At 38.8% G+C, this 27138-nt stretch overlaps 1 protein-coding gene across 2 annotated transcripts in view; it reads left to right on the top strand.

Moving 5' to 3' along the window:
• LOC122794691 (IgGFc-binding protein-like) overlaps window positions 1-27138 on the top strand; it is a 478182-nt gene that overhangs the window by 185507 nt on the left and 265537 nt on the right. For both annotated transcript variants that reach the window (XM_044063322.1, XM_044063320.1), the window contains one exon: window positions 22560-22641. In XM_044063322.1, the coding sequence (XP_043919257.1) occupies window positions 22590-22641 (52 nt within the window). In that variant the 5' untranslated portion in view covers window positions 22560-22589. The remainder of the gene's footprint in view (window positions 1-22559; window positions 22642-27138) is intronic.

Genomic DNA, 27138 nt, shown 5'->3' with positions numbered 1-27138 from the left:
ATATATTCTGGTTTTATGTGTACATATGTGTCAGGGACTTGTTTCCTGCTTATTTTGCAAAAAAAAAAAATTTGTGTTGTGGGGGCTCGAACCATGAATGCCTGCTCTGCATCCGGCATGTCTACCGCTATGCTATTGCTTCCTGGCTTATTTTGCATATTTAGTTCTTATATGCTTTCCCATTGACTGCTAACTGTAGCTCCGCTATGGGCACGCCCGCGCAAATGAGCGCACTCATGGTTAAACATCTTTACAATTTAAAAAAAATATGACATGTTCATTTAGATTGTTTTATGTTTAATAGTCTGTAGGGGCATGTGTTGTGTTGTGTTTATTCACATTTCTGTGGACTCTGTTGTGGGTGTCTACTTTGGGCACTTTTACACTTCTGGGGGCATGTCCGCTTGCAGGGCTCAGCCTACGGACACGCCCCCTACTGTCTTATACGGACCGTGTTCGACTTAGGTGTGATTCAGCATGCTCTCATGAATATGCAGAGCATGCTGACATCACTCCATTTAACTGCAGCCTCCGTGTAAGAGTTATAACTCTTACACGGAGGCTTCGTGAATCCTGGGGTTTGTTTTCCTACACTTTATTTCCATATTTGTTAGTACATCAGATGCGCAACAAAATGTTTTCATTGTATCTCAAATCATAGCCTTCTTTTATGTATTGTCATCTTGGAATCCAAGAATAACCACTTGAGCATCACTCTCAACATGAATTTCTTACCTCTGTGTAGAAAACACATAATAAGCTTATGACTGCAGACCTTATCAAAATCCACTATACCTTATTTAAATTTGCCTGTACAATGTACTACTTTTATCATAGTTTAACAAATGTTTAACATGCAAAATAGAAAGCACTAATGGTCTGAAAACTTCCACATAATTTTTCCTTTTCTTAATATTTTTTTTCATAATTGTAATTCCATCCTTCCTTCCCTCTCTCCCTCTCTCTCTCTCTTTCTGGCAGGTGCAAGAGAGTTACATGGTTCATCCGTAAAGCATACAAATAACATGCTCATCCAAAAGGCAGTCTGAGTCCACTAAATCTGCCCACCAGTTATTTTGGACAAACTTCGTACCACCTCTGCCCTTTTCCTTTAAGTTAGTGTTAGACAGCCAGTCTTTTCTGCATATATTTTAGCATGCACAATGACTAGTCTGAAGATATGTGCTTCAGTACCTTAGTTTGTAACAGACCTCCCAACCATCCCAAATTACTCGGTTTTTACTGAGTTTTGGGGTCCCATTAATGGAGTGCCACGATTCTCGAGTGGCATCTCTTCATTTCTGATTTTATTACATCTTTAATTTTTGCACTTTTGGAGCTGACGTCATCATAGGTTCATAGGTTCATAGATTAATAGTAGGCTAAGTGCCATTGTGGGCCATTTTAAGCCTAGCCAATTACCCCATGTGAGAATCAAACCCTGCACCTTGTGTCTGTAAGGTAAGCACCTTAACCATTATGCAAACCTGCTATCCACGTGTGCGATGGCGTCAGCTCCGTCAGCCTGTCTGTTTGAATACTGACTGCCGCGTCTGTTCATAGGTTCATAGGTAGGTACTAGGCTATTGGCCCTTGGGCCTATATAAGCCTAGCCAAAGATACCCTGGCTTTCGCCACCCAAGAAAATTATTTTCCTGTGCCACTGTTGAGCAGAGCCACAGAAGTGATCCCTGGGGTGAATTTCCTATCTCCCATCCAATCATCAAGATTTTTCTTGAAGAGTGCTAATGGGGAGCTTTATTTGATATAGATAGGTAGTTTGTTCCAGAGTATGGGAAGTCTCTGGGACAGGAATCTATCCCTTCAGCATGTTTTGTTTATTGTGGTGACAAGGTTTAGGTCCCTAGAGAGAAAAATTATGTGGAAGTTTTCAGACCATTAGTGTTTTCTCTTAGGGATTGGGACTTCTTTAAGTGGAGCATGTCTAAAAGCTCTGGATTTGACATAGCTTTGTGTGTTAGGCAGAGATCGCCTCTGAGTAGACGATATGCAATGGAGTAAAGCTGCAGTTTTTTGAGACGGTCTGCGTAGGACATCTGTTTGAGGCCGGTAATCCTCTTTGTGAGGTATTTCTGTGGCCTTTCCAGTTGTTGTAGATGTCTTGTGAGGTACATACCAAAAGCGACATTGTACTCTATAATGGGTCTAATGTGTACGAATAGAGGGGAACAATGACCTCTTTTTTTCCTGGATGAGAAACCTTTTGTGATGAGGTGTGCCACATAGAAGGATTTCCTGACTACTGTAGCGATGTGATTATCAAAGGAGAGACTACTGTCCACCTGTGTCCCAAGGTCTCTTATCACACTTTTGGTGTTAAGTAGACTACCGCCTATGTGGTAGTTCATGGGTACAGAGTTTTTACCAAAAGGGATGACAATGCACTTTTGGCATTGAGCTTGAGGCCATGGCTTTGACACCAGGCATCTGTCTCAGCGAGGCCCTTTTGTAGGATGTCCACATCTTTTGGAGTTTTGATTATGGCTCCTAGTTTGCAGTCATCTGCGAACTTCTTTAGCCAAAGACCTTCTGTGTTGGCCTGTACTTCAGACAAGTAGATACCAAACAGGGGAGGACCCAGGATTGAACCCTGTGGTACTCCACTTATCACTGGTCTGAAGTCGTATTTGGAGTCTGCTACTTTCACAGTGTGGGATCTGTCAGTGAGCCAGTTGGCAACCCATCTTGTGACATAGGGATTTATACCTAGTTTAGTGAGTTTATCTATAATTCCAGAGTGGGGGATGGTGTCGAAAGCCTTGGCAAGATGTAGATAGGCTGTGTGAATCACCTTACCCTCATCTACGGCTTTGGTGACTGCTTCAAAGAAGTCTATCAGGTTTAGGAGACATGATCTGCCTTTTACAAACCCGAACTGGGTGGGGTCTTGAGTTTGGAGATTAGTTTGAATAGTTTAGACAGTTGGGACTAATTTTCACATATAGATCATTTTACAACTGCAGTTCTGGATGAAGGACTGATATTGTATTGGAATAGAAGTGAATGCTTTGCTGGACGGATACCTCATCAGGTAAGCTTTGCTTGAGTGAATGCTGCTTCATTGGGTAATCTTTGCTTTTTCACACAGTTAATGTATATTGTATTAAGTGAATGCTCACCATTTGTATTAAAGTGAATGGAATGCTGCCTTGTGGAGAATATGAGTGAATGCTGCCTTGTTGGGTTCACACAGTTAATGCATATTGTATTAAGTGAATGCTCGCCGCTTATATTAGAGTGAATGCTGCCTCATTCGGAATACGAGTGAATGCTGCCTCATTGGGTAATCTTTGCTTTTTTTATTTTTTTATTGTATTAGGTGAATGCTCGCCGCTTGCATTACAGTGAATGCTGCTTGTATTGGAGTGAATGTAATGCTACCTCATTGGGTAAGCTTTGCTTTTGTTGGGCTGATATTGTAATTAAGTGAATGCTGCCTCATTGCTTAAGCTTTTTATAAGCTGCAGATTGAAGTGAATGCTGCCTGCAGACTCACACAGTTTAACTGCAGATCCAGGTGTGTGTGTGTGTGTGTGTGTGTGTGTGTGTGTGTGTGTGTGTGTGTGTGTGTAAATGCCCCCATTGAATGAAGGTGGTGGCTAGAAAGGCTCACACCCTGTACCTTGGGTACAAGGTAAAAAGAGCTTAAAGTCCCTAGCCACCACCACTTGTGAATTTATTCCTCATATTTTTGTTCTGTTCCTCATTAAATCTGTGGAGTATTCTCCCCTTATTGGCTTTGTCTGGGTTTTTTGTGCTAAGATGTCAAGAGTTATGGTGAGAAATGAGAACTGAATTCTGTATTCCCCTTTTCCCCCATTATTGACTTTGTCCGGTTTTTTTGTGCTAAGAGGTTGAGAGGTATGGCACTGAGAACTGAGTTCACTAAATGATAGCCATCTAAGTTTCAGTCTAACTGTCTTTCAAGAAGCTGATGATTTGGCATAGGGATATGTTGTTCTGATTGTAGGGCACAGGGTCAAGACATGGCAGTGAAAATTGCATGGTGGTAACATGTTTTATTCTAGCAACTTTCCAAAATTATAAAAGCAGTGATTAAAATGTGTCTCTGGTTTTTGCCCTTTTGTCCCCCCCCACCAAGAAAAAAATGAAATTGAAAATAAGTGCAAGAAGCTGTGCAAGGTGCCTATGGCTTACACTACTGTCATTTATTTGTATATTTACACTTTTATGATGGAAATGTTCTTAACTCGGCAGTTGTTGTCATTATTGGTTGATACATTTTGTTTCATTGCCTAGTGGAAAAATGTTCAAACAATACATTTAAAATGTGATTTTGTGTGTGTGTGTGTGTGTGTGTGTGTGTGTGTGTGTGTGTGTGTGTGTGTGTGTGTATGTGTGTGTGTGTGTGTGTGCAGAATTAGAATTTTATGATAGAAATGTTCTGAATTTGGCAGTTTTGTCATTATTGGTTTATGCATTTTGTTTCATTGCCTACTGGAAAAATGTTCAAACTATAAATTAAAAATGTACTCTAACTTAAGTCTAAGAAGTGTGCTGTGTTATACAAGGAATATAATGTAATAAAGTCAGGCAGGTGTATCAAAGAACGCATGTATGTTTCTTGTTTTGATTTGAAAACAGTCCAAAGGTAATCTTTATCCACCACTGGCCAGATGCATTTTCTTTGGATGTGGTGTGGGTTTCAAAGCTGTTTCAATGAATTTGAGTTTAAAGGGCAGAGAAGTTTTAATGCCAAGTCTATTTTCATTGTGAGACAGTATTGTTTTGTTTAGCAGATACCTATCTTTGTTTGTGCATTGTGCTATAAAATGTAAAATTAAAATCTAAATAATCATTGTAGAAGTAAAGCAGTATGCACACATTACTGTTTATGGTAAATGGGGTGAAGTAGCCAGGTAATGGGACAATGGAATGGCTGCAAGGAGACTCTGGTACAATATTTTGGTTGTCTGTTTTCAGTTTGCGTTTGAAAGTTGTTATTCCACAACTCCATTGGAGTGGGTGCGGCTATGTAATTATGTATGCAAATTTTATGTTAATCAGCATACAGATTTGTACCTATTTTTCATGGGCTTTGTCCAGATTTCTGATGATTCCAGGTTGAGAGGTATGGTTTGTAAACAACAGCCTTACAGTCTGCCTACCCTCCTCCACCGATACCCTGCTGGTCAGCTTTTACTCTCTTCTTCCTAATAGGCATTGACATTTACTCATACTGCTCTTATTCAAACTGTTTTTTTTCTTGTATTTTCTTCACTTCTTCTAGACTTGCTACTCTCATTATTTATATCCTGCTGTCTTTCTTTAGCGGAATTGCATGTCTTCAAGGAAGCCACCCTTGTTCTCCCTTGCTTCCTGATTTCTCCTTGCTCGAGACAGTTATTAAACCACTTTAAGCTCTGTACCAGTATCTGCGTACAGTCAAGGTTGATTCAATGCACTAACTGCCTCTTTAAGCTAGAAAGTGTGTTTTTACCTTTCTGTAGAAGTGCACCTGCAAGCAAATAGATATATATGTGATAGTGAAGTCTGCAATTTGAGTGTCAGTCTGGGGGCTATATTTTTTACATAAATTATAAATATTATGGTAGCCTAAAAGAGAAAACATTGTCCACTATGATAGTTCTATTTTCTTAAACCACAGCAGCCCCATTGGTACTTTATTCTTCGACTGTGCTCTGTTAATTGTTTTTAGCAGTCTACTGTCTCCATTCCTTAAGTTTATTTCTCCTTTGCCCGAGATGCTTGTGTAACTACTTTCAGTTCTGAGACAGTATTTTCCGGAGCTGCAGTCCTGCATTACAGCTTACTGCTTCTCACTGTTTTGTTGATCTTTGGGGAGGGGTAGGAGTGATGCCTTTAGGCTTTGTAATTCAAAGCCCATAGAATTCTCATTACCATTACTCTGGTGTTCAAACAGTGAATTGCAATTTTTCCTGTTATATATCACCATTAATCTTGTTAGCTTGACATTGGACTAACTCTTCTATTAAAATTGCATTGTAGATCAGGAAAATCAAGAGTTTCATCTACTGGCACAGAGGCATTTTAAACTGCATAGTTCCTTGTACAGCAGAAATCTGGCTGTTTAAGTTCAATTACTCAATGTTTTCTCTGTCTCTTTGCCAAGTTTTTTTCTCAGTTTGTTTACCTTCTGTAATGCTCAGGCTCACTGCACTTCCCTACCCTACTCTCAGTTCATGCCCACCTGGTCCTACTTTCATTTTATACATCCATAGCTCCGCCCAAATATCCCACAAACAATACCATCAGTTTCCTCAAAAAGAAAAATATATCAATAGAATTACTCCCACTAGTAATACCCACTCTAGATGACCACATAAGACTCTCTCTAACTACCACATTCAGGGCTGACCTTAGTTGAAATGGCGCCCTAGGCAAAGTAGTGCTCCAGTGCCCCTTAAGCCCCACCCACACCATACTCATGATACACTCCTATTTGAGCCACACCCACAGATACCAGTGGCGGCTGGTGACTTCAAATCAAAGGGGGTCTGCAGGCGACAGCTGAATGGGTGGGGTCAATGGGAATGCGTGTGGACAACTAGAAAGGGGAGGGGCTATGCTGAAAACCACAAAAACTGTAACTCTAATTAAATACCCTGCCCTGGGTGATAAACTATCATTATGAGAGTCCAATCAAGACAAAGGTTGGGAGGGTGGCCTAATGGTTAAGGTGTTTGCCTTACAAACACAAGGTGCAGGGTTTGAGTCTCACAAGGGATAATTGGCTAAGTTTAAAATGGCTCGCAAGGGCAGTTAACTTAGTACTTATCTTTGAACCTATGAAGTGTAGAAGAAAAAAAATATTTAAATGCATTGGCTGCATGACAACGTACTTAATATCTAGATGGAAATAAAAAGGTTGTGAGGCATGAAAAAATAAATTTATTTTTAAATACATTACTGGAATGCCAGTCAAAATCAAATATAAGAAAAACAAGCAACACTCAACCCAAACCATTTCTCCTTGCACTGCAGTTCTAATTATAATTTATATTCAGCTTTATTAAAGTACCAAGTAACATGCTGAAAGAAGCAATCTCTGTGATACCCCCACTTTTAAAAATGTTTCTTATCCAAAAAAAGACCTGCTGCCTGACAACTATCTACTTGTCTCATGGGAAAAACATGATAAAAGTAAAAAATGAAAAGCAAACAAGAAACATGTTCAACATCCATTGCTTAAAGGAGTACTGCACAGCTTATGGACCACACACAATAGATTGGCATTCTGTTTAGTTTGCAGGTAAAGCCTGCAAAGATGACTGCAAGTCACCAACAAATGTAATGAGCTTCTTACGATAATGTAATCCTGTCCTTTATTACAAATACTGTCATATGCATTTCAATACCCAAAGCTTATACGTTATCTAGTTATGTAAGTATTCTCTGCATGGCAACAACAGAAAGGCTTTTAATGTTTGAAATTCTTTAACAATATGCTTATTAAAACTTACTTGCATCTTACAATCTCAGACAAGCTTACCTGATGGTCATTAAATCATTGCTACTTAAACACAAAGCAACAGGCACTTTCTGAATAATAATAAGCATAAATCAACAGTATAAAAATATGACAGAAACCAGAACATTCTGCAAAATCAAGGATAGATGAAAAGCCACTGTAGTACTTGTGTCTACCTTGGATGGGAGGATACTCTGCACATGTGCACTGCATAACTGCTCCTTGCCTTGCTTGGACACATCCAGAGTCAGTACATGGGGAAGTGGGGTGCAACAAGTATGTCACAATTTGAAATGTCTCTGGCTGACTGTGATGGCCCTGACACATTTGTCATACCTCTCAACCTCAGAGCAAGAAATATGGACAAAGCTATTTTTAAATAGTGCTCTTATAAACTTAGAAAGATAATAGAATAGTAGGTCTTACATTAGTATGAATTTTCTGAATGGTATGAAATCTGAAACTTAAATGTCTGTCATTATTTTCTAGCTTCCGTTTTTAATGATTTGCCACTAATTTGACAAAAAAATACAATTTTATGAAAAATGGACCAAAAATGTGATGCAAAAAATATAAAATAGCCACACAATACAGCTGGGAACCTGTCAAAGAAGGGACACTTTTTTAATAATAGTACTGCTAACTTGAGTAGCTGACAAAATAAAAGAATCTACATGCATTTCTGAAATAAAAGTACTCTATAACTCTGATTATTACAGTTATTTATTAATTGTAAACCCTCCATGTTTTCTTCCAAAATTGCTATTTTGTGGAGGGATTATTAGGGGAAGAGCAACATTTTGAGCCAAAATCAGGGACCATTGAGAGGTATGGATATGCCTAATTTGGGTCTATATTATAGCATCAAAGTATCAAAACTTTGAATGCTATAATATCGACCTGTTTTTGTCAAAAACTCAAAATAGTGACGCCTCAGAACTTCAAAATCTTACCTAGGGTAAGATTTCAGTTGTCCATTCCATGGCTTCGCTATTTACTCTACTGTTGTGGGAAGGTTACGGACCGGGTTAAGGTAAGTATGGGAATGGAGGTTACAGACAGGGTTAAGGTAAGTGTGGGAACGGATCGGGGTAAGGTGAGTGTGTGATAATTAGGGACATTAGGGTTAGGGAGCGGGTAAGGTGAGCGTGTGGTAGTTAGGGACTTTAGGGTTAGGGAGCAGGTAAGGTGAGTGCAGTAGTTAGGGACTTTAGGGTTAGGGTTGGGTTAAGGTTAGTGGATAGGTAGTAGCGTAGGGTTAGAATTATGGTTTTGTTAAGTGTATGTGTGTGGTTTATTTATTTTGGTGTGCTTGTGTTGTGTGTATATGTTTTGGAACAGTGAATTTTTTCCCTGGGAAAAAATTCGCTGTTCGTGTGTTCGATAGTTTGTGGTTTCGATATTTTAGGTAAGATGAAATAGCGTTCACTATTTATATCGTACGATAGGGTAATATAAACATGCCTAATTCTATAAAGCAATTTATTTGTATGTACCTCTCAACCTGTTAATGTAGGAAATCTGGACAAGACCAAATATATTGGCAAGACATATAAACAGTACTAAACATTGCTTTTGTATAAACTGAGACAGTTGATAGAATACCAGGTATTGCTTTAGCATGCATTTTTCTGAGGGTTATGAAGTCTGCAACTCAGTGTCTGTCATTATTTAGTGACTTAATTCCTAAATGATTTGCCAGAAAACCACAAATTTTATGAGGAACAAACCAAAAATAAGAAGCAAAAATCTGGACAGTTGAGAGGTATAGTTCAGCCAGGGCCGTCTTTGAGTTTGCCACCCTTCCCCCTCACAAAATCATGTTCAAATGGAGCATCCCCTCTGCAGCCATTCCAATGATGCCATTACTTGGCTATTTCACCCCATTTACCATAAACACTAATGTGCATACTGCTTTACTTCTGCGATGATTTGGACTTCATTTGAAAGTTTTATTTTGCATTTTACAGCATAAACACTAATATATATCTGCTAAACAAAGCAATGCAGTCTCACAATGAAAACAGACTTAGCATTAAAACTTCTCTGCCCTTGAAACTCACATTCATTGAAACAGCATTAAAACCCACATTCAAAGAAAATACATTTTTCCAGTGGCAGATAAAGATTAACTTTGGGTTTGGGCTGTTTTCAAATCACAGGCCCTTTGCACAAAACTCACATTCATTGAAACAGCATTAAAACCCACATTCAAAGAAAATACATTTTTCCAGTGGCAGATAAAGATTAACTTTGGGTTTGGGCTGTTTTTAAATCACAGGCCCCTTGCACACAAAACCTACAAATGCTCTTTCATACACCTTCCTGATTGTATTAAATTATATTCCTTGTATAATACAGTACAGTTTTAGAGGGCATTTTAAGTTTATTGTTTTAAACATTTTTCCAGTAAACAATGAAACAAAATGCATGCATCAATAATGACAAAAGTGCCCAATTCAGAACATTTCCATCATAAACGTCTACTCAGACTTCTACAGTTCACCAGTATCAGTACATATGCACAATCTCTGAAGAAGTAAAAGTCATCTAAATAGTTTCACATTAAAGAGATCTGTAACTAATGAAGAGGTTGCTGCTAGCAAACAACTTTATATTTCATTGTTTCATCTACAAATAAAGTGCCTGTTGACCTTCAGGAATAAATTGCCTATCTTACACTAAAAAAATGATAAGCTAGTAATATTGCAATAGGGAATGGATGGCACACTGATAGGTTCATAGTTACTAGGTATCGTCGCCAAGAAGGAGTGCAGCATCCACCACCTTTGCAACACAGTACAGTATCAGCAATGCATTTATCTACTGTGGAAGTAGAAGCCACAGCCTTCTGCATCAAAAGCAAGTACACTACCCGTTGTGCTATTAACAATGCAAGCTGACTTAGCATAAGCAGCACTAAACTTTTGCTACCCTGCATCTCTCAGCTCTTTGTAAAATCTACTCAGTCAGCTGTATCTCTGAACTTTACAGCACAAGAAATCTGGAAAAAGCCAAAATTTATTGGGGGGGGGGGCAAAAGCCCAAAAACCAGGGACACGTTTTAAATATTGCTTGAATAAAATGCTGTGTTACCGCCATACATTTTACTGCCGAGACTTGAACCCAGGACCCTGTGCAAAACAGTCAGAGCAACATACCACTATGCCAAATCAGCTGTTTTGTGAAAGAGAGGAAGACTTAAACTTAAATGGCTACCATTTAGTAAATTCAGTTCTCACCCTAGCTGCCAACCTCTTAGCATAAAACACCTGAACAAAGCCAATAATGGGGGAATACAGCCCCCAAACATATTCAGTGAATTCAGTTCTCACCATAGCTCTCAACCTCTTAGCAAAAAACACCTGGACAAAGCCAGTGATGGGGGAATACAGTCCCAAAAATAGGGACAAATTTCAAATATCCATCTTATAAACTTAGAAAATTGCTAGAAAAAAGCTTTTGTGTTACAATGTACTTTCTAAAGAATATGACATCTGAAATTCAAATGTTGACATTTTTATTTAACATTTGTTAACCAGGAAAGTCTGACTTGGAACAAAAGCCAATTTTAAGCAAAGGCCCAGGGAGAAACACTACAGACAGACATCTTTGTAAGGTGGGATGGGAGGACACCAGAGCACACCCACACAAACACAAAGAGAACATGCAGACTCCACACAGAAGGCACAGCAGCCAAGAATCAAACCAGAGAACCTATAGCTGTCAGGCAACAATGCTACGAATGCACCAATGCACTACTGATTTTGTAAGGGCACAAAAACACAGAACCACAGATTTTATGAAGAACAGAACAGAACAATATGAGGGAAAAAATTGCAATTTTTTACAAATGGTGGTGGGTAGGGAATTCAGGCTCTTGCCACCTGGGCCCAAGGTACAGGGTTCAAGCCTGTTCTCTACCCACCACCATATAACACACACATGCACACACACACACACACACACACACACACACACACACACACACACATCCTTACCTCAGGTTGTAAATGCACACACACACACACACACACACACACACACACACACACACACACACACACACACACACACACACACACAAACTTTGTATTCCTTATCTCAGGTTGTAAATGCACACACACACACACACACTTTGTATTCCTTACCTCAGGTTGTAAATGCATCCAAAGTCCGGATGTTGCAGTCCAATCCCCCATCAAGTCTATGCAGTTATAACTGCATAGACTTCTGGGATAGTGCTTCTGCATGCTTTCTCCCTAATCCGGACTGCTGGTCAGACAGTCTGGATTCTGTGCCCATGAAGTCTATGCAGTTGTAACTGCATAGACTTTTGGGATAGTGCTTCTGCATGCTCTCTCCCTAATCTGGACTGCTCTTGAGACAGTCTGGATTCTGTGGGCATGCTCCAGACTGGTTCACCAGCAGTCCAGAAATGCCGCACATGCGTGATGTTCTGCGACTCACGTTTTTATTTTGTATTATTTTCATTTTTATTTTATTTTTCTTCTTTGTTTATAGCTGGGGCGGCTGCAGTCCTGCAGCCCAATAGCACTAGCCACCCCTGACAGATACATCACTCCCCATGAAAGCCACTCCAGTTATTTCCTTCAATTTTTTTAAATGTATGTAAATAAGTTTCTGCTGTAATGGGTTTTGCATTACCAAACATTTTCCAAAAGCTATGAAGTCCAAAATGAATACCAGACTGACAAATAATAACACCAAAAATCAGAACCAGCTGAGATATACACACACTCTCACACACACACACACACCCACACACAACCACACACATCCATACAGACACACACACACACACACACACACACACACACACACTTTATGACATAATTCAGTCCCAGCAGGTGCCCAAAGCTGTCCCATCAGCTGGCAGGTACCACTCACCCAGGTATATAAGGCTTTGCCCTTTTGATTACAGGACATTTATTGAAGACTGTTTTGATGTTACATTTCACAGCCCCCCCCCGCCTTGAACATAACTTTTGGTCTGTCTGTGTCAGGACTGGAATGACAAAAAACAAAGGGACACCCGTTTACATTTTTCTACTCACTTTGCATGCTATTTCTTTAAATTAATCACTAGTTTTTCAGCAAAACACTTATGCTTTTATCTACCTGTTTATGCTTCTTAATTGTATTGTTATAATTATTTATTAAATGTAATTCACCTCCATTTTTTTTAAAGTTGCCAGTTTTAGGAGGGATTAAGAGGAACAGAGCAACATTTGGAGTCAAAATAAGACAGTTGAGAAAGTGGTAAACTGCAACAACCACAGATTTTCAAGCAACCAAAGATGTGCAAGCAGCACTGTCATGATCACATCACCCATTTATAACTAAACCGGGTGAGAAGACAAATGAAACATTCACAGACAGTGGCTGAACAAGGCACAGGTACATTTACTTAATACAAGATAAGTAAACGCTTACTCCGGATGCTATCTTCTCTGCCACCTTTGTACTACCACAACAAGTGCACAGGACTGGACAGTTTTTGCTGTCCTTACCATTCTATACTGCTGTTTAAATCCAAAGGCACCACCAACAGAAACTAACCCTACACACAGCTGTGCCACAATTCATAGAAGACACACCTGAAACCCTACATTAAGTAGGGAGAAACACAAACATTTGTTCTATGCCTGGTCTGCGTTACTACTGGAATGGTCTGACTCTGGAAGCAGTCTAACCAAATTGGCTGTTTTTGATTTGCATTACACTAGCTTGCAGAGAGTAATCACAACACGTTTTTTCCTGAAAATAGACTAACATCTACTGCATGGTGCACCTTTAGAAACTGGAAGCATCAAACCATGGCCAAATGACTACTATAATTAAACAAAAGCACAAAAGATCCCAATAGCAAACTCCAAAATGAAACCAAGACAGTAAAGAGAGGCTACAAAACTTTTAATAAATCACCACGAATCAAACAATGAAAATAATAAAATTAATAAGCATTTTCATCCCATATAACTTGGAATTTCATCAGATCATCTCAACTGAATATAATTTTTAAATAGTTTAAACAATCCACCATTCCATTCTGAGTCCATATATCTTGCTTTTTTGTTTAAAGGTGTACTCCCCATCATATGTCATACATCCATAACAAATATCTAAAAAAAAAATAGAAAAAAAAAATAAGTGTATAAACTTAAACATTGTCAAAATGATAAAATTAATTAAAAAAAAACAGTTACAAGCCACCTTAGCCTACCCAAAGCTACTTTAATGTTTTAAGTAAATATTTTTAATAGCTATATTTCTGCAAAACAGAGACATTCTCATGCCTGTTATCAAAATAGAATGTTTTAACCCTAACAAAACTGATGCAAACCTGGATTAGTAATTTTCTAAGATGGATGCAAGTGCAGTCATGCCTCTAAACTTCTTGCTCAAGAATTCCGGACAAATGCTCCAAATCAGGGAAAGTTTTAAATACTATTCTAATTTACGTAGAATTAATAGCACAACAGGTTTTGAATCAATGTATTTTCTAGCATTTTGAATTGCAAAGCTAATGTCTGGCATTTTCAACTGATTTAATTTTGTGACGAACAGGGTGAAAATAATATAAGGCAAAATCACAGCTGACTTTATCAAATGTTTTCCTCTACATCAAGACCCAACAACCCCAGGAGCATTTTTTTTTACAGTCTGCATTAGCACCGTTCTGTTAATTTTGTCAAATGTTTGCCACCCATCCACAAAATCACATTGCTGTTCATCTGTCATTTAGCGACACCTTTGACATTCACATAACTAGTATAGCTATAAATGCTTTAAAATTATAGCTTAAAACTGAAATGTATCTATACGAAGCTGAACCATTACTATTTTTCTGTTTATACTCAGCTTGTCATTTTAAAATATTATATCCCTTGCATAATACAGTACTACTTATTAGTGTGTTTTAAATTTAGTTTTGAACGTTTTTTCCAGTAAGCAAAGAAACAAACCATATGAACCAATGGCAAAACTGTCCAAATCAGAACATATCACTCATAAAGGCCACTCAAACTTGTGTCTTTACAATCCACCAGTATCAGTCAATATGCACAATCTCTGCAGAAGTAAGAGTCATCTGAATAATTCCACATTAAAGAGATCTGTAACTAATGAAAAGGTCGCTGCTAGCAAACAACTTTATATTTCAGTGATTCATCTACCAATTCAGTGTTTGCTGTCATTGAAGAATAAATTGCCTATGTTACATTAAAAAGAATTGTAAGCTGGTAATATTGCATTAGGGAATGAATGGCAAACTGAAAACAGGTTTGTAGTTACTAGGCATCTCATCCAAAGGAGGGCATACTTAGGACTGCAGCACCCCACCACCTTAAAATGTAACACAGTATCAGCAATCCATCTACATGTTGTGGGAGTAAAAATGTCCTTTATAAGGAACAGACAAAAATATAAGGCAAGAAATCTGGATATTCTCCAAAAACCTGGACAGTTGAGGGGTATGCTACTTACCTGTCACACACACCTGTGGGTAATTTGTGGATTGCCAGTGCACCTACCACATGCCTTGTGATACAGAATGAAACTGTACCATTTGACAAAAATCCATATAGCCACAAGGAAGATGTGCGGACTGTACACTGAAGACACCCCATCCAAGAACTGAACCAGATAATTGAGTACTATGAAGGAATAGCAGTTAAAAAAAAGGAAAAACAAAGCTGGGTTTTGCTATCTTAAAGATAATGTTCAGGTGCAATGTATCTTTGAAATCTGCCTGGAAGCTGGTGACCCACATAGGTTATTTTTAACTTGTGGAATGCAGTGAGGAAATATAAAATACAGATTATTTAGTAATTTAAAACAAAGATATAGAATGCTTTTGCTTGTATGCTGGAGGACACTTGCTCACCTTCTGGCATTCCATGTCATCATGCTTAGTAGTTGCATGATCTGACAAAATACTTGGCTTAAAAAGCAAATGAGAGAGAACAGAAACATATGAGAAAGAAAAAGAGGAAAAAAAAATCACAGAATTCTGTGAGCTTGCTTTTCTGGTCATGTCCCTTGTTGGCAAGTTACTAGATGAAGAAGCACACGTAAAAAAAAACCCCGAAAAAAACATAGGATTGCGTTAACAAAGTACAGTACTGAAAAGGGGAAATGGGTATGTTCTAGAGAAAGCCTGGCAGAAATCTAATATTATGTTCATGATAAAGTATAATTTATATGACCTTCTTCCTCCAAGAACACATCAATCAACGTTACAACCTTCAAAGCCTTACAGTAGAAAGGGCCAGAACATCAGATGTGATGGCAAATAAATATTTTAAAAGGTTTTATTTTTCCATTAGTTATTTTGTGTGAATACATGAGCAGAACAATCACTGACCAGGACCCACCTTCTGAAGCTGGTGGAAATAGAGTGCAGATGGGGCTGCCAATTAAGAAAATAAATATGTTGAACGAGTGAATTAATTAAATCACACAGCCATACAAGAACCTTAAAATAGATATATCTGGCCATTTAACCTTAAGAGAGTTGTTGCACTAAGCTGCTGCTTTATCTTCCATTTCTGTGGGACCCTCTGGATGCCTCTGTTGACCTTTATTCACATTTTCTAGTATAACATTCCAGTGCCTCATCAATCTGTCTGAAAAAAGTGTTTCCTGAAATTTTATTGAAATATTCTGCTGTTCAGCTGCCTTACATGCCCCCTCTCCAACTTATGTTCTTTTCAAGGCCATACCACCTTTTTGAACTAGATAGCATAATACATTCCAATCAAGCCCCTACTCACAGCCTTCCTGAACTTTGCACAGTCATTACATGTTAAACCTTTCTTTACATACCTAACCCTCCTCTTTTTTATCTCCTCAGCAGCAGCATTTTAGTAACCCTCTTATGCATATTTCAATGAAAATGAATACAAATCAGTTTTGAAGCTTAAATGAGTGGCCACTAGATAACTCAGTTATAATACATATTGAAAATCTTGTACACTACATTTCCAAACATTACTTTCTTGTGTGGATGGGAGGAGAAATGGCGTAGAAGTTATTCTGAAGGAACAGTATGCTAAGAGTGTTTTGGAAGTGAAACGAGTGTCGGATAGAGTGATGTTTATGAAGCTGGAAATTGATGGTGTAATGATGAATGTTGTTAGTGCATATGCTCCACAAGTTGGGAGTGTGATGGATGAGAAAGAAAAATTTTGGAGTGAATTGGATGAAGTGGTGATGACTGTACCCAAGGGTCAGAGAGTGGTGATTGGAGCAGATTTGAATGGGAATGTTGGTGAAGGGAATAGAGGGGATGAGGAAGTGATGGGTAGGTATGGTGTTAAACAAAGGAATGCAGAAGGTCAGATGGTAGTGGATTTTGCGAAAAGGATGGACATGGCTGTGGTGAATACATATTTTAACAAGAGGGTGGAGCATAGGGTGACATTAATAGTGGAAGAAGATGCAAACAGGTGGATTATATCTTATGTAGGAGAGCCAGTTTGAAGGAGATTGGCGACTGTAAAGTGGTGACCGGAGAAAGTATAGTTAGGCAGCATAGGATGGTGGTTTGTAGGATGACGTTGGTGATCAAAAAGAGGAGGAGGAGTGTGAGGGCAGCACCAAGGATCAAATGGTGGAAATTGAAAAAGGGTAATTGTGAGGTGGAGTTCAGGGATGAGTTAAGGCAGGCACTGGGTGGTAGTGAAGAGTTACCAAATAGCTTGGTAACTACAGCAGAGCTGGTAAGGGAGACGGCTAGAAAGGTGCTTGGTATGACATCTGGACAGAGGAAGGAGGGCAAGGAGACCTGGTGATGGAATGACGAGTACAGGAGAGCATACAGAGGAAGAGGTTGGTGAAGATAAAGTGGATTTGTGAGAGAGATGAAGAAAGTAGACAAGAGTATAAGGAGATGAGGCACATGGCAAAGAGAGAGGTGGCGAAGGATAAGGCATATGGAGAGTTGTATGAAAGGTTGGACACTAAGGAGGGAGTAAAGGACCTGTACCGATTGGCTAGACAGAGGGACCGAGCTAGTAAAGATGTGCAGCAGGTAAGGGTGATAAAGGATAATGAGGGAAACGTACTCACAAGTGAGGAGAGTGTGTTGAGTAGATGGAAAGAGTACTATGAGGGGCTGATGAATGAAGAGAATGAGAGGGAGAGAAGGTTGGATGATGTGCGAATAGTGAATCATGAATTGCAGTGGATTAGCAAGGAGGAAGTAAGGATAACTATGAAGAGGATGAAGAATGGAAAGGCTGTTGGTCCAGATGACATACCTGTGGAAGCATGGAGGTGTTTAGGTGAAATGGCAGTGGAGTTTTTAACTAGATTGTTTAATGAAATCTTGGAAAGTGAGAGGATGCCTGAGGAATGGAGAAAGTGTTTTGGTACCGATTTTTAAGAAGAAGGGTGATGTACAGAGCTGTAGTAACTACAGAGGGATTAAACTGATCAGTAACAGCATGAAGTTATGGGAAAGAGTAGTAGAAGCTAGGTTAAGAAGGGAGGTGATGATTAGTGATCAGCAGCATGGTTTCATGCCGGGAAAGAGCACTACAGATGTGATGTTTGCTCTGAGAGTGTTGATGGAGAAGTACAGAGAATGTCAGAAGGAGTTGCATTGTGTTTTTGTGGATTTAGAGAAAGCATATGACAGGGTGCCCAGAGAGGAGTTGAGGTATTGTATGAGGAAGTCAGGAGTGTCAGAAAAGTATGTAAGAGTGGTACAGGATATGTACGAGGGTATTGTGACAGCGGTGAGGTCTGCGGTGGGAGTGACGGATGTGTTTAAGGTGGAGGTGGGGTTACATGAAGGATCAGCTCTGAGCCCTTTCTTATTTGCAATGGTGATGGACAGGTTGACAGACGAGATCAGACAGGAGTTCCCATGGACTATGATGTTTGCAGATGACATTGTGATCTATAGAGAGAGAAGGGAACAGGTGGAGGAGACCCTGGAGAGATGGAGAGAAGAGGAATGAAGGTCAGCAGGACTAAGAATATATGTGTGTGAATGAGAGGGAGGATAGAGGAATGGTGAGGATGCAAGAAGTAGAGGTGGCGAAGGTGGATGAGTTTAAATACTTGGGGTCAATAGTTCAGAGTAACGGTGAGTGTGGAAGAGAGGTGAAGAAGAGAGTACAGGCAGGATGGAGTGGGTGGCGAAGACTGTCAGGAGTGATTTGTGACAGACGAGTACCTGTAAAAGTGAAAGGGAAGGTCTACAAGAGGGTAGTGAGATCAGCTATGTTATATGGGTTGGAAACAGTGGCATTGACAAAAAGGCAGGAGTTTGAGCTTTATGTGGCAGAATTAAAGATGTTAAGATTTGCACTGGGTGTGATGAGGGTGGACAGGATTAGGAATAAGTATATTAGAGGGTCAGCACAGGTTGGAAGGTTTGGAGACAAAGCCAGAGAGGCACGATTACGTTGGTTTGGACATGTGGAGGGATGCTGAGTATATTGGGAAAAAGATGCTAAGGATGAAGCTACGAGGTAACAGGAAAAGAGGAAGGCCTAAGATAAGGTTTATGGATGTGGTGAGAGAGGACATGCAGGTGGTTGGTGTGACAGAGCAAGATGCAGAGGACAGGAAGAAATGGAAACAGGTGATCTGCTGTGGTGACTCCTAACGGGAACAGCCGAAAGAAGCTGATGATGACTTTCTTTCAATAATCCCCACATACACCCTTACCTCTCACTTGTCCATTCTTGCTCCAGTATGCAACATCTTCAGCAATTCAAATTCCGCGCCCCCAAAACAAAGATGTACATAATGTGTCGCACAGGCACAGCAGGTGTTTGTGACCTGTTTTCATCATCTGTGGCCATAAAAGGAGGGTGTTTCTAAAAAAGAACGTCCTTAAATTTTTTTTTTTTTTAATAAAAATAAAATGAATCTCCCAGCTGCCACAGGCAGTCTCCGTTTTACGGACACTGTACCGCCGAGAACACCACAAACCCAGACTGGATAACAAAAAAAAAAAAAAAAACACTTCTTTGCCAACTTTAACAAACCTCATAGATCTTGCTCAGAACATCTTTCCATAAATCTTTTTCATATGTGCCTCTGGCCTACCTTACTCATATTCTCAAACTGACAAGCTCTAAATTGCAAACCAGTGTGCATATATTACTTATAAAACTGTTACTCCTGTACAGACTAATATTGACTCATGCTACTCACTTTATCTATTATAAATGTGTACACTCTCTGTAATTCTGCCTTTGTAAACTCACAATTGTTTGAACTTACATCATATAATGATGCATATTCTGTATACTTAGGTATATTATAATGATGTAAACCTATATACGTTATATTATGTATTGGAGCTTTTCTCCTCAGGTCTCCACTGAAAATAGGCCACGAGCCCAGCTGGACTAACCCAATTAACAAACAATAAATAAATTAAATAAATAAATAAACAATCATTTAAATAAACAAATAAATAAAATTTGGCCCTTTATGTGATTGGAAAGTACAGTGCCCTAGGCGGTTGCCTAGTTCACCTACTATGCCTAAGGCTAGCCGTGACCACATTACATCTCTACAACCAACCCAGTACCCTCCTAACATTTTCTAATCTTAATTTACAGCAAAAGTAAAACCCAAGTTAATTAAGATAGCCCTAACTCAGATTATTCTACTATTCTTCCTAGCTTTACTAGCCTTCATTACCAATTATCAAATCCACCTCCTTCAAACTCTTACAAGGAATTTTAACTTCAACCCAGTCTGTCTTTCTCCATAGTACCCTATGTCTGCAAACAAACCACACCTGATTTATTTATCTATAAATATGTTAAAAATAAATATCCAAATATATAATCAAATACCAAACAAGACCAAAATGTAAAGGGCAACTCTTCACTCTATTCAAAAAAAAAAAAAAAAATAGCAGAGATATTCACCCCAACGTAAGTCCCACTATTCATAAAAATATCACTTCCAACCCTGAAATAAACCAGTCACCTAATACCACTCAACAAAGAACAGAACCCAGACTGACCTTTCTAAATAGGAACCTAAGAGGAATGTGCAACAAAATCCATGACATACATGCCTACCTTGCCACATGCACTCCTGACACAGTCATAGCTATCGAAACCTGGTTAAAAAAGAAATAAGTAAAAATGAGTTCAACCCCCAACATAAAATATACTTAGTCAACCCCCAACATAAAATATACTTAGTCAACCCCCAACATAAAATATACTTAGTCAACCCCCAACATAAAATATTCTTAGTCAACCCCCAACATAAAATATACTTAGGCATGACTGACAAAACAGGCAAGCAGGTGAAGTAGCAATCATCTATAAAAAATCCCTAACAATCACCTTACCCTCACAGGAAATACCCAAATTTAACAATGCTGAACTTCTAATAGCACTCATAAAACTCAACAATAGGAAAACTATACATATAACAGCAATTTCTGTAACACCAAGGAATTAACATTAATACTGCTGAAAACATCTTATATAGGATATCCAAACACATTAACTATGAAACTATAATACTTGGAGACTTAAATATAGACTAGCAAATCATAAATTCCATTACCCCCACTGAATCCATACACTTGTACAACTTCAAACAGTTAATAACCACACCCATTAGAATCAAGAAAACTTCAGAGAGACACTCAGCATTACACTTGATCCTTATATATAAACCAAACAAACTGACAAAAGTAGGCTGCCTCTAAAATGACATACATTGCTATGTGATCACTTACAGTATCAGAACTCACCATAACCTAGATAAACATGTTATGTCAAAAATATTTCAGAACCAAATACCTAAAACAAGTAAATAATTATTTTGAACAGGGTCACAGGATCTGATTGCCTAGACACAGTAAGACCTATTCAAGTTTCAAGTGTAGCTTGGACAACTGGATGGGGAAACAGAGATTCATCCCAGGTATGGCACCTATGTCTATAATGGACACAGACAACCTGCAAATGATTCATCTCCTGGGACACTGCTTACACTTATCAAGGATATCAGAACTTGTCAGAGATTTGGTATGCATGGTTAGGTTTAAAAGGCCCTTGTGGTCATTAGCCTAGTAAACACCTATGGACCTATGATCAAATACAAAATACAACCAATGTCAGCAAACATATTTTCAATGAAACAAAAACAATATAACTGGAATGTACTTAGAACAATCCCACTAGATACCATTGTAGAACACCTTATTAATATATTCTTACAGACCTTAAATAATCTAGCACCACTACATAATGAGTGAAGTCCAACCCTGTACCATGGCTAAAAAAAGAAAAAAAAAAGAAAAAAAAACTCATGATAAAAAGGGATAAAGCCTGCAAAAAACAATGCAACATGCCTTCCACAAATTTAGATATCATAGAAAGCTTGCAGAACTCTGTGTCAAAAGGGAAAATGGGTATTACCCAGTAAGACTTTCCAAGTAAACAAAGACCAATAAATAAATAAATAAATACATTTAGTTTATAAATATTGCTCATGGAAACGGGAATAAGAATGGAGAATTTATAATCACATTGATGCATTATAAAAAAATCAGAATAAATATTTAGGGTATATTTCCTACTTACAGAAACATAATTCAGCAGAAACAATACTTTCCAGTTGGGCATTTATGACAAAATCTTACATGTTGACATTAAAGCATTAGACAGTAAATTAAAAAGCAACGGAGTATTTGTGGGCTAATGGGACACACAGTAAACAATGACATCTTAACAAGTAAGAAATCTATGCTACTTTTGAGTTAGCAGTTTGCTGTGTTGACTATTGTCATGTTGACAACTATACTGATACTCAACTTTCAATAATTAACAGTATCTCTGAAAAGGGATGCTTAAAATATTACAGTCCTTGGTCTTGCTAACAGTTATAGCACTACTAACTTGAAACAGTTTTGGTTAAATTATTCTGGGTTGTAATCTTTACTCAACGGATTTGCAGGAAAATATTAGATGTTAGTTAGATGTTTTCAAATGTATCGATGTAGTCTAAGAATCAAATATGTTTTCATTTTCCATTTTTTAAGGTGTTGAAAGCTGTATCATTGGGCAACACTATGAATTACATGATAACTCTGATATGTCTCCTTGCAACAACACTGCATAGAGGTAAGGAATTTGTTTAAGATTCATTTGCTTTATTTGCTTGTTTGCTTGTGTTTTCATTGTGAGTGTCTAGACAGGCCAAAGAATACAAACCCCTCTTCAGCTATGATCTAGGTGGAATAAAACAAAAAGTGTAATATTCAGACCGAAATGGAAACATTTCACAAATAACCTTTAATACTGTCTGGCAGATAAACTGTTATACAGTTTGGTCATTCAGTGCAGGGGACTAAAGTCATATGACCTGTTAATTAGCTGAGTCTTATAGTCAGGAATTGATTTCCTTACCCTTCTTTTACCTGCATTGTGACTTTGAGCATGAAGCTCAAAATGACAAGTTTCTCCTGAAAAGACGCATAGGCTGAGTGAGTACGGATGATGATAATAATAATAATAGTAATAATAACAATAATAATAATGATTAAAGTAGGTAAAACTGACCTCAGTTTGGCAATAATTAGAGCTTGCAGTAGAAAAACACCATCTGCATGCATAATTAGGTTGTATTTGGATAAATCACGAGTCATTTCATTAAGAAATAGTGAGAATCAAAAAGGCATAAGACTGTTCCTTATGGTACTTCAGTGCTAAGTGTTCCCTGTTAGATAGATTTTAATGAGTAGATTGGAATGGATCTATCCTGCAGATAGATTTTGAATCATTGTATTTTGTTTTCACCAAAATCAAGTTTCTGCATTTTTTTTAATTAAAACACTGTGGTTCACTGTTCAAAGGCCTCCAGTACATCTAAATCACCCATCAGTAATGACACCTTAATTAGCCTTACAGTAAATGCTAGCTGTAGCTGATAGTAATGGAGTCTGAGTACTGAAAGGGTTTTGGAAACCATGCCATTGACCACAAACTAGGCCATATCTGTTTACATGTTTAAAAGTGTTCAACTGTATTGATTCTGCTGCATATATTACAGTGTGTTAGTAGCCTGATTACATTGTAATGGTTATTCTAAGTCTCTTAGTTTTGGTTAAAGGACTTGGGCTTCAGGCCAGTTATTTTACATTAAGAATGTTTGTGGACTATTCTTTTGTGGGAGAAGAGGGTAGACTATGCCCTTCTGAGCTGAGAATTGCTGGGTAAAGGCTTATTGTGCCTATTGCTCTAAATGTCTTTGTTCTGGTTTAAGCACTTGGATTCCAAACCAGCTATTTTACATTAGGAAGATTTGTGGTCTAAACTTTTGCGGCAGAAGAGGACACCCTATACCTTCTAAGCTAGGAATTGCTGGTTGAAGTCTCATTGTGTCTTTTATTCTGAAAGTGTCACCCTTGGGCTCCAAACCAGTTATTTTACATTAGGAAAATTTGTGGTCTAAACTCTTGTGGGACAACAGGATAGCCTACACCCTTCTAAGCTAAGATTTGCTGGTTGAAGTATCATTGTGTCTGTTATTCTGAAAGTGTCTTAGTTCTGGTTTAAGCACTTGAGTTCCAAACCAGTTATTTTACATTAGGAGGATTGTGGTCTTGTCTTTTGTGACAGGAATGTGTGGCCTACACCCTTCTAAGCTGGTACTTGCTGGTGAACTGCTGCTTAATTTAAAGTGTTCTTTTGCTGTTGTGACTGTGATTTTATGCACATTGCATTTCTAGTACTTCTGAATTTTATAGGATATGCCAGATTCAGATTTGCTGAATTTAGACTGTTTGGTACCACATGAGCACTAAAACCAGATCTGTATTGAGATATTGAAAGAGCTGATGTGTCTGTTGCTTCCAACTAACTATAAGTGCCTGTTTTTGTTCTTATATTGCACTTTTAATTTGTCTTTGCATTCTACTGTCTGTTTGAATTGTCTGAACTGTTTTGTGCCACATTTTACTGTATACTGTACTAATTCAGCTGCAGCATAGAACAGTTGCAGGTTTGTTATTTCTGTGTCTGTTTTGTAACTTCTGAGCATCAAATTAAGCCATCTTTGTTGGTGTAGGCCCTTCTGCACCCTTGTGGAAGGAGACTGCTGTCTGGGTCCCATCTAATTGACGGTGATTGGAATAGAGCTCAGAAAGAGCATCCTTATTGGGTAGTTTGTGTTAAAAGGGTTATTTCTTGTTTTATTTTAGCCCTGTGTTTGTGCTTGTTTGCATGTAATGCACCATTGTGCATTACTGTGTAGCAGTGGTTACTGTTAGTGGTTATAAATGCAAACGTTTTGTTTGTTAAATTTTCCCTTAGCACTTTGTCTGTTGTCCTCCAGAGTTTTTTTTGCAGCCCTGCTCTACTGCAAGGTGGAGCACTAAGCATAGCTTCAGAAGTAACAACACACCTCTCAATCACTAGCCATTCCTAAGTGCAACTTCTTTTCCTGACCATATAAATTTACATAACACTATGGACAGATAATTTCCCACAGTTTCTCCAACCAGCTTGTTCAACATGGGCATCCTGAGGCAGTGTAGCAACTGCCTCATGTTCACCAAGAACCCTCTAGTCCTAGTCCAGACAAACTCAGGATCTGAAAGATGCACCTATATTAAGAACCTTGAATCCATGCTCTCTCTCACACACCAGTCAGTACATATGACAATGCGTGGGTTGTCAGTATGCACCCCTCACCCCCTACTCCACCAAAACCCACATCACAAATACTTACATATGTGGAGGTCCTTAACAGAAACATGCTTAAACACCAGAGACCTCCCAAACACAAACACAACCATGCTACACATAATACTTCCTCTGCAGAACACAATACATGGAACAGCTCATGCACCACTGTCCCACCTGCCAGGCCCTTAAGTAAAACACAAAAAAAACAAACATATTAGTCATAGGTGATTCCATCATGAGACACACAGATGTCCCTCTCACCAGGCTAGATAAGAGAAAGGTCATGGTCAGCAATCTGTAAGGTGGCAGGATCCACCATATCACACATGCACTCAAGTCTCTCAACAACAGGTACTGTTATGACTCTGTCAAAGTCCATGTTGATGTGAACGACTTGAGAGGTACCTCTCTTGACTATATGAAGAGAGACATGACTGAGCTCTCAGACTATGTGTCTCAAGCAGGTATATCCCTCGCCTTAAGCAGCATTTAACCTTCACCTAGGATGATGCCTCAAAACAAACAGAAAATGATTTACTTCAATAATTGGTTTAGTTTCTGGTATCATTCTAAGCGGATCTAGTATCTGTCATCCTGGGATGACATGATCAACAGACCTTGATGCTTTACCAGAGATGGTCTTCATCTGTCACCCCTGAGATTTTAGCCACTGGCTAAGGCTCTTACCACCCCTATAGTGCCTTTTTTAGGCAGTGTCACAAGGACAAGACTCCCAGTGTAAAAATATCAACCAAAAGCAACCCAAAACTAAATGAGGCAGTGTATCAATATTCATCAAAGACAAATATAACTCCAGATTGGTTAAACAGTATGATGCCCTAGAGATACTTCAGGTGCAATTAACTGTTGATAGGACACCTATTTAAGTCATTGCCAGCTACAGAACCCCTTCCATGCATCAGGACACCAACTCTCCCTATTTTGATCAACTTGAATCTATCAAGTTGCATCCAAACACCATGGGTTTGGGCAACTTTAACTACCCTAGCATTGACTGGATGAATTACTTGTGCTCAAAATCATCTACCCAAAGGTTTTTCGATTTTTTCATCTCCAATGCCCTGGACCAGCTGGTTGACATCCCCACTAGGGGTGCCAACATCTTGGATGTGGTGCTTACAAATATGGGAGACCAGTGTAACACCCCCACTGTGATTTCATCCCTGGGGAGATCTGACCACAAATCAGTCTTGTTTCAAGTAACTATCACACCTGCCCACCCCCCTGCAGCAAGTAGACTAAAAAACTTCTCCAGACCAGATTGTAACCTCTTATGGGATGGTATAAATAGCTTCACTCCTCATACCCCCTCAGACAAAAACCAGTAACTATGCCAAGCTCTAAACCAATGTCCTATACAAGCACCAATATAACCGCATTGACTCGGCAGTACCCGTTAGGACAAAAACAAGCTCTTCAAAGAAGAGTAAACCTGCCTAGTAGACAACTGCCATTAACAGGCTTTACAATAAAAGGAAGAGACTGCTGTCCAAGAGTAAGAAGGAGCAGATGTTAAACTGGAGTCACTCTCTCCTCAGCTAAAACTAAACAAACAACATTTCTCGTGAATCCCTCCAAGGCAAACTTTAATCCAAGTTAGCTTCCTTAACAAAGGACAGTCATAAGGCATCCTTTAGTTACATCTGTAACCTAAAAGGTAAGGCCCAGATTTGTGCTGAACTGGTAGTTAATGGTAACACATATACTGAGCTGTTGGACATAGCTAACCTGTTAGCTGACAGGTTTAGTGAAAACTTCACTCCCCTGTTCCCAAAACACGTACCTCAAGAGATCCCTGCCACCTGTCTCCTACCTTATATCTCTAAAGAGCAGGTTGTAAACACCCACTCTAATGCCAACAACACAGCATCAGTGAGACCTGATAACATCCTAAGCTGTGTCCTACATGGG

Source organism: Protopterus annectens, chromosome 2.part1 (genome assembly GCF_019279795.1).
Source record: "Protopterus annectens isolate FY-2018-M chromosome 2.part1, PAN1.0, whole genome shotgun sequence".
NCBI classification, from domain to species: Eukaryota; Metazoa; Chordata; order Ceratodontiformes; family Protopteridae; genus Protopterus; species Protopterus annectens.
The sequence above is the reverse complement of the archived record's forward strand: the minus strand, read 5'-3'. Positions and strand labels throughout refer to the sequence as shown.